General features: G+C 32.4%; 1 protein-coding gene across 1 annotated transcript in view; it reads left to right on the plus strand.

Moving 5' to 3' along the window:
* LOC107681920 (receptor-type tyrosine-protein phosphatase mu) overlaps positions 1–7,056 on the plus strand; it is a 250,840-nt gene that overhangs the window by 189,718 nt on the left and 54,066 nt on the right. Inside the window, exons 19-21 of the mRNA XM_016478293.1 lie at positions 396–422; positions 3,116–3,127; positions 6,621–6,835. Of these exons, the coding sequence (XP_016333779.1) occupies positions 396–422; positions 3,116–3,127; positions 6,621–6,835 (254 nt within the window). The remainder of the gene's footprint in view (positions 1–395; positions 423–3,115; positions 3,128–6,620; positions 6,836–7,056) is intronic.

A 7,056-nucleotide genomic window follows, 5' to 3' on the forward strand; every position in this document is an offset into this window, starting at 1 on the left:
TTGTTATACTTATGGCAGAAATTATTTTATGACCTCCATAAGACCCAATAATAACTTAAAATAATTTGGATTAATAATAATAATAATTTTAATTATTATTATTATTACTGTATTTTAATGTATTAATAATATTTTAAATATGTTTGTAATTATATAATATTATAATAATAAAATAATTAACAATAATACATTTTACTTAATTAAAATGCTAAACAATGCTTAAAATCAAGAAAAAAAAATTCTGTTTGTTTATAAAAACAAGTAATTTGATCAAGATTATAGTAGAAACACTGAAGGAAATATCTTGTTGCTGGACAGTCGAGCTTTGAGATCTGCTAGAAAGCTGTTCATTCAGACGGACTGATGGTTTGTGTGTTTCTCTGCTTCTCCTCCAGACCCCTTCGTTCCCACTGCGATCTTAGGTGAGCCGCGTCTGTGTTTCTCCTCATCATGTTGGTTTGATTTGGCTTGTTTTACAGCTTCTCATCAGCTCACTCGTCTGTCTGTCTGTCTGTCGCTTCTCTTCCTTTGGCTTCCGCCTTCACTCCATCCCATCCGCATCAAGCCTCGTGCGTGTGATGTCACTTCCTGTCTGACATCTCATTTGCATGGACAGACATGTGGACTGGATGTGGAGGAGTGGATGGATGATGCTGTAGCTGCACATTCAACACACTTGAGCGGTGATGTTAATAAATCAATCCCCTGAATTCAGTCAGAAAAACTCTAAAAAACCATCCAAAAATGGATTAAACAAACCATACTAGAAGATGAAATCAAATTAAGTGTATTATTATTACTACTACTACTATATTATTAGTTATATTAATAATAATAATTTATTATTATTATATAATTATATAAAGTAATACATTTAATTTAATAATTTAATAATCAATTATCACATTTTAATTAATTCAATTTAAATTATTATTTAATTAATTCAATTTATTCTTATTATTATTATTATTATACACTTAATATTATTATTTCAATTAGTTTATAATCTTTTAAAATCAATTATATTTTAAACATAATTAAAAATGTATTTATTACTTTATTAAAATATGTATTAAATTAATGTATTATGTTAATTACTATTAAATTTAATGTAATTTTTATGAAAGCAGTTTTTGTGAACACCGAGACACTGAGGAGTGCAAGTTTAAAGTTTTAGGGTTTATTAAACTAGGCCTGATGATGATGCTGTTGCATTAGAACTGAAGAACTGATAAAATGATACATGCAATAAAAGCGCCTGGCGAATGCATGAATGCAAACATAAATGCATCGCTCTGTGGTTCTTCAGGTCGACTGATGCAGTTCATGAGCGAATGCTTTACTGTGTAAATGTGGAGACAGCTCTGCCGGTGTCGACTTTCCCCTCGGGATGTTTTTTGTAGTTTTTGGAGAAGGACGGCTCGTTCTCTACATCCACTCCAGTGTTTCTTTGCTTCTCTGCTATTCTCTCTAATGTTTCTTCTGCCTTTAGCAACTCTTTCTGACCTACTTGTTTTTATTTTTCTTATTTTGCAGCTGTTTATTGGTTTATTCTATGATAAAATGGAATAATAAAGCAGGTTTTGTCTCATTTTCGCGGCACCTCTACGCCCTATTTATCTAAAGCGCTCCGTACCCCAGAGTCGGCCCTGAGAATTTAATTGAAACATAATGTGATGAAAAATAAGAGCTCAGAGCGGCGTATTAAATAGGAATGACTCTCGGCTAACGGCACGTGTAAATAATCGCTCGAGCGGGAACAGGTTTACATTACACAATAAAACGGGGGAAAAACAGCAAAGCTTCACCTCCGGCACACAAGGGTTTATGGAGCAGTGAAGATGATGCTGATGTTCAACACGAGCAGAAGCACAATCAGCTGCTTCAACGCTTCTCAACCGCTTGCGCCTAACGATGTAGATTCTATACTGGACATCAAGTATTTATTGTTCAAAAGTCTTCAAATCAAGCACTGCCATTTGTTTATTTGTTTATAATTTAATGCATTTATTATATTTGTTTTTCTATATTTAACATTTTTGCTATTTATTATTTTATATTTTATTTATTCATTTTTGTTTATTTTTATGTTTCATTTTATTATATTTGTAATAATTTTAATTGATCATTTAATACATATTTCCATTTTTCAATTTTATTATTATTATTATAATGTTTATTATAATTATTATAATTTTAATTTGTAACTAATTATTTATTATAATTTAAACTGTAATTAATCATTTAATGCATTTATTATATTTCTATTTTTGTATCATTTTTATTCATTATTTTGAAATGTTTCATTTATTTGATTTCATTTTAATTTATAATTTAATGCATTTATTGTATTTCTATTTGTTTGTTTGTTTATCGTCATTTTCATTTATAGTTTAATTAATTTAATATATTTCTGTTTTTATATTTTTAATTATTTTGCTATTAATTATTTTATTATTGTTTTTATTCATTTTTCATATTTTTTTATTTTATTCTGTATTGTATTTTATTATAATTTTATTTTTAATTATAATTTATAATTTAATACAATTATTAGATTTCTATTTTTACAATTTATAAAAATAATAATAATATTTATTTATGTAGTTAGTTATTTTGGTTATATTTTTAATGATCTTAATTTTAAATTCTAATTAAATGCATTTATTGTCTCGAAGCCAGTAATTCAATGCACAAAACACATCGAGTTCAGCACAGATCATGTTTATCCCCATTAAAGCCGTATTTTTGTTGATCATTTTTGAGGGTGAGGTCATGTAATTTGACAAATGACGAGTCTGATTGGCCTTCGTGTGACCTTTGACCTCCTCAGCACACTCGATCGAGGCAGCTGCTCTGTAGATCTCCATGAAGCGACTGCAATGTTCATCAGTTTTATTTGCATTTCTTCTTTTGTTTTGAAACTCATTTTTCTCCTTCATTGTGATTTGAGTCCCATAACACCCGGATCCCCGATCGCCCTGCGACTGATCAGAGCTCTGCTAGTTATCTTTGGTGTAATTGTTGCTTATACCCTGTCTCCTCTCTCTCTCTCTCTCTTCTCTCTCTGTCTCTCTCTTCTCTCATTTAACCTCTAATGTATCTGCTTAAAAAGTCCCCATTAATGGTAAGTTCATCAGCGTGACAGAGGTTGTGTGTTTCACTAGAGTCACATCCTCCTCCCTCCATTGGCGCGTTACAGCATCACTCGTCTTTATTATAATTTAAACTGTAATTAATCATTTAATGCATTTATTATATTTCTATTTTTGTATCATTTTTATTCATTATTTTGAAATGTTTCATTTATTTGATTTCATTTTAATTTATAATTTAATGCATTTATTGTATTTCTATTTGTTTGTTTGTTTATCGTCATTTTCATTTATAGTTTAATTAATTTAATATATTTCTGTTTTTATATTTTTAATTATTTTGCTATTAATTATTTTATTATTGTTTTTATTCATTTTTCATATTTTTTTATTTTATTCTGTATTGTATTTTATTATAATTTTATTTTTAATTATAATTTATAATTTAATACAATTATTAGATTTCTATTTTTACAATTTATAAAAATAATAATAATATTTATTTATGTAGTTAGTTATTTTGGTTATATTTTTAATGATCTTAATTTTAAATTCTAATTAAATGCATTTATTGTCTCGAAGCCAGTAATTCAATGCACAAAACACATCGAGTTCAGCACAGATCATGTTTATCCCCATTAAAGCCGTATTTTTGTTGATCATTTTTGAGGGTGAGGTCATGTAATTTGACAAATGACGAGTCTGATTGGCCTTCGTGTGACCTTTGACCTCCTCAGCACACTCGATCGAGGCAGCTGCTCTGTAGATCTCCATGAAGCGACTGCAATGTTCATCAGTTTTATTTGCATTTCTTCTTTTGTTTTGAAACTCATTTTTCTCCTTCATTGTGATTTGAGTCCCATAACACCCGGATCCCCGATCGCCCTGCGACTGATCAGAGCTCTGCTAGTTATCTTTGGTGTAATTGTTGCTTATACCCTGTCTCCTCTCTCTCTCTCTCTCTTCTCTCTCTGTCTCTCTCTTCTCTCATTTAACCTCTAATGTATCTGCTTAAAAAGTCCCCATTAATGGTAAGTTCATCAGCGTGACAGAGGTTGTGTGTTTCACTAGAGTCACATCCTCCTCCCTCCATTGGCGCGTTACAGCATCACTCGTCCACCGCATCTTCATCATCATCCTCATCATCATCCTCCTCCCGTGTGCGTCTGCATCGTGTTTCTGCTCTCTTTGCTTTGGCTTGTTGTGCTTTGGCCCATGTGGCTCTGAACATCCGTCATCACACGTCCGATTATCCGCTCATGCTTTGCTGTTGATTGACAGCACCCACGCCTCATGGCAGATCTCAGATCAGGGCGAAACAGGCACACAGGCCGATTCTAGCCGTGTTTCTTTGAAGTTATATCACGTGATATTTCACGAAGGAATGAACGAGCGGGGCAGTCAATCGATCCCTCCCTCCACATCCACTCATCCACCCTTCCTGCAACGTCGTGTCATGATCATCCATCGCCAATGAATGGGAAACCAATCAAGCGCTTTCTTTTACACTGATTGATTAACTGGAAAAATACAGGCAATTAAGGCAAAGACACTACAGGAGAAACATTGCACTGGTCAAAACACACAAGTGTTTATATTATTGCACTTTATCTATTTGCGTCTGTAGATTTCAGTTACAATACATATCTTTAAAAGCTTTTATATCCACTTTAGTAACACTTACATACACCAAAACTTACAGTTTTATTCCTATCTATATTCTGAAGGTTTCTACTGAGGGGTTTGTTCATATATCATTCACACTAATTTATACAACATTTTACTCCTAAAAACGTGGTAAAATGCATATTTTTGAAGGCAATGAGTTTGTTTCTCCTCTGCAGCAGCACTTACACATACCAAAACTTAGGGTTTTATTCATACCTATATTCTGAAGGTTTTTACTGAGTGGTTTGCTTATATATTATTCACACTGATTTATATAACATTTTACTCCTAAAAACATGGTAAATATGCATATCTTTAAAGGTGGTGAGGTTTTATCTCCACTTCAGTAACACTTACATACACCAAAACTTAGAGTTTTATTCCTCTCTATATTCTGAAGGTTTCTACTGAGGGGTTTGTTCATATATCATTCACACTAATTTATACAACATTTTACTCCTAAAAACGTGGTAAAATGCATATTTTTGAAGGCAATGAGTTTGTTTCTCCTCTGCAGCAGCACTTACACATACCAAAACTTAGGGTTTTATTCATACCTATATTCTGAAGGTTTTTACTGAGGGGTTTGCTTATATATTATTCACACTGATTTATATAACATTTTAGTCCTAAAAACATGGCGAAAATTAATTATTTTTCTGTCTGTTGACAGTATTTTCTGATCTATGGAGTGATAAAAAGAGAAATCCAAAATCATCTCAGTAAAAACCTTTAACTCTAATATGTCAACAAAATCAAATGAGAATTTTGATCCTGGCTTTATCCAATATTCAGATTTATGTTCTGGAAATGTATGCAAATTAATGCATATTTAAAAAATTATATAATAAAATAAAAACTAACAAAAAACTATATACAGAAACTAACAAAAATGTGAAAGCACTACAAAATTACAAAACCTTTAAAGTTAACATGAAAGCAGAAAATATAAAAATGAAGTATAATTCAAAATATTAGCAAAAACTATACTAGTATCTCAATAATACTTTAAAAAAAACTGCTATGGTGATATTTATTACTTAAATTTCTATCCTTTTCACCTGTAGTGTCTTGCCTTACTTGTTCAAAAAGAAAAGTTTATCCAAAAATGTACTTTTTGTCTTTATTTGCTTGCTCTCATATTGTTCCAAACCTGTAAGGTGTTACTTTTCTGTTATGTGTCTGTATTTTCACTGAATAACTGCTTAAATTTCAGTCTCTCTCTTACATAGAGCACCATATCCCTGCTGAAAAAATGGCTAAAACCATTCTAAGCTGGTTGGCTGGTCTTAGCTGGTTTAACAGGCTGGTTTTAGAGGGGTTTTGACCACTTTTTAGCCAGCCAGATTGGAAGACCAGCTTAAGCCAGCTACATCCAATTTAAAGACCAGTTTAGGCTGAATTTCAGAGTTTTTTTAAGCAGGGTTATATGATTTAGTTTTGTTTTGTTTTTTTTCACAGAATAAATGATTTTTTATTACTTAAATGTATATACTTATATTTATTATATAAAAAATTTGTATTATAATATATATTATATTTTTATTTTATATTATTAGTTTTTATATTATAATATTATATTATATTTATTTATATTATTAACATTATTTCGCATATTGAAATCACAGCATGCAGGTTTGGAATGATGTGAGTGTGAATAAATAATGACGCATTTTTATTTTTAGTGAAGTATTCTTTCAATTTAAGACTACATTTCAGCTCATTTAAATTTGTTAGGGCCCGTTTGCGAGGTCATGTGACTGAAGTCACTGTAAAAGCAAGCGTAAGTGTGACTGTAAGTGTGACGTGTTTCACTGCCGCGACGTCATCGCGTGTGTTTTCTGTCCTGTGTTGCAGACGAGACTCAAACCCTGACCAGCGACACCAGCAGCCTGGTGCAGTCGCACACGCACACACACTCGTCACACACACACTCGCTGTGCAAGCGTGAGGCCGTGGACGTGCCGTACCAGACAGGCCAGCTGCATCCCGCCATCCGTGTGGCCGACTTGCTGCAGCACATCACGCAGATGAAATGCGCCGAGGGCTACGGCTTCAAAGAGGAGTACGAGGTAAGAGCTCATCGATCCTGTCATCCTCACTGCCGCTCATTCCTGTTGATGTCATTCATCATGATGATGATGATGATGATGAGCGTGTTTCTCTTTGTTTTGTTAAGTCAGTTTGTTAGTGTGAGAGTGTGTTCACATCAGCTGCTGCTGCACAAGAGTTACACACACACACACACACACACACACACACTCTCACACACACACACACACACACACACACA

This window comes from Sinocyclocheilus anshuiensis, unplaced genomic scaffold (assembly GCF_001515605.1).
Source record: "Sinocyclocheilus anshuiensis isolate Anshui unplaced genomic scaffold, SAMN03320099.WGS_v1.1 scaffold2198, whole genome shotgun sequence".
In the NCBI taxonomy this organism is placed as follows: domain Eukaryota; kingdom Metazoa; phylum Chordata; class Actinopteri; order Cypriniformes; family Cyprinidae; genus Sinocyclocheilus; species Sinocyclocheilus anshuiensis.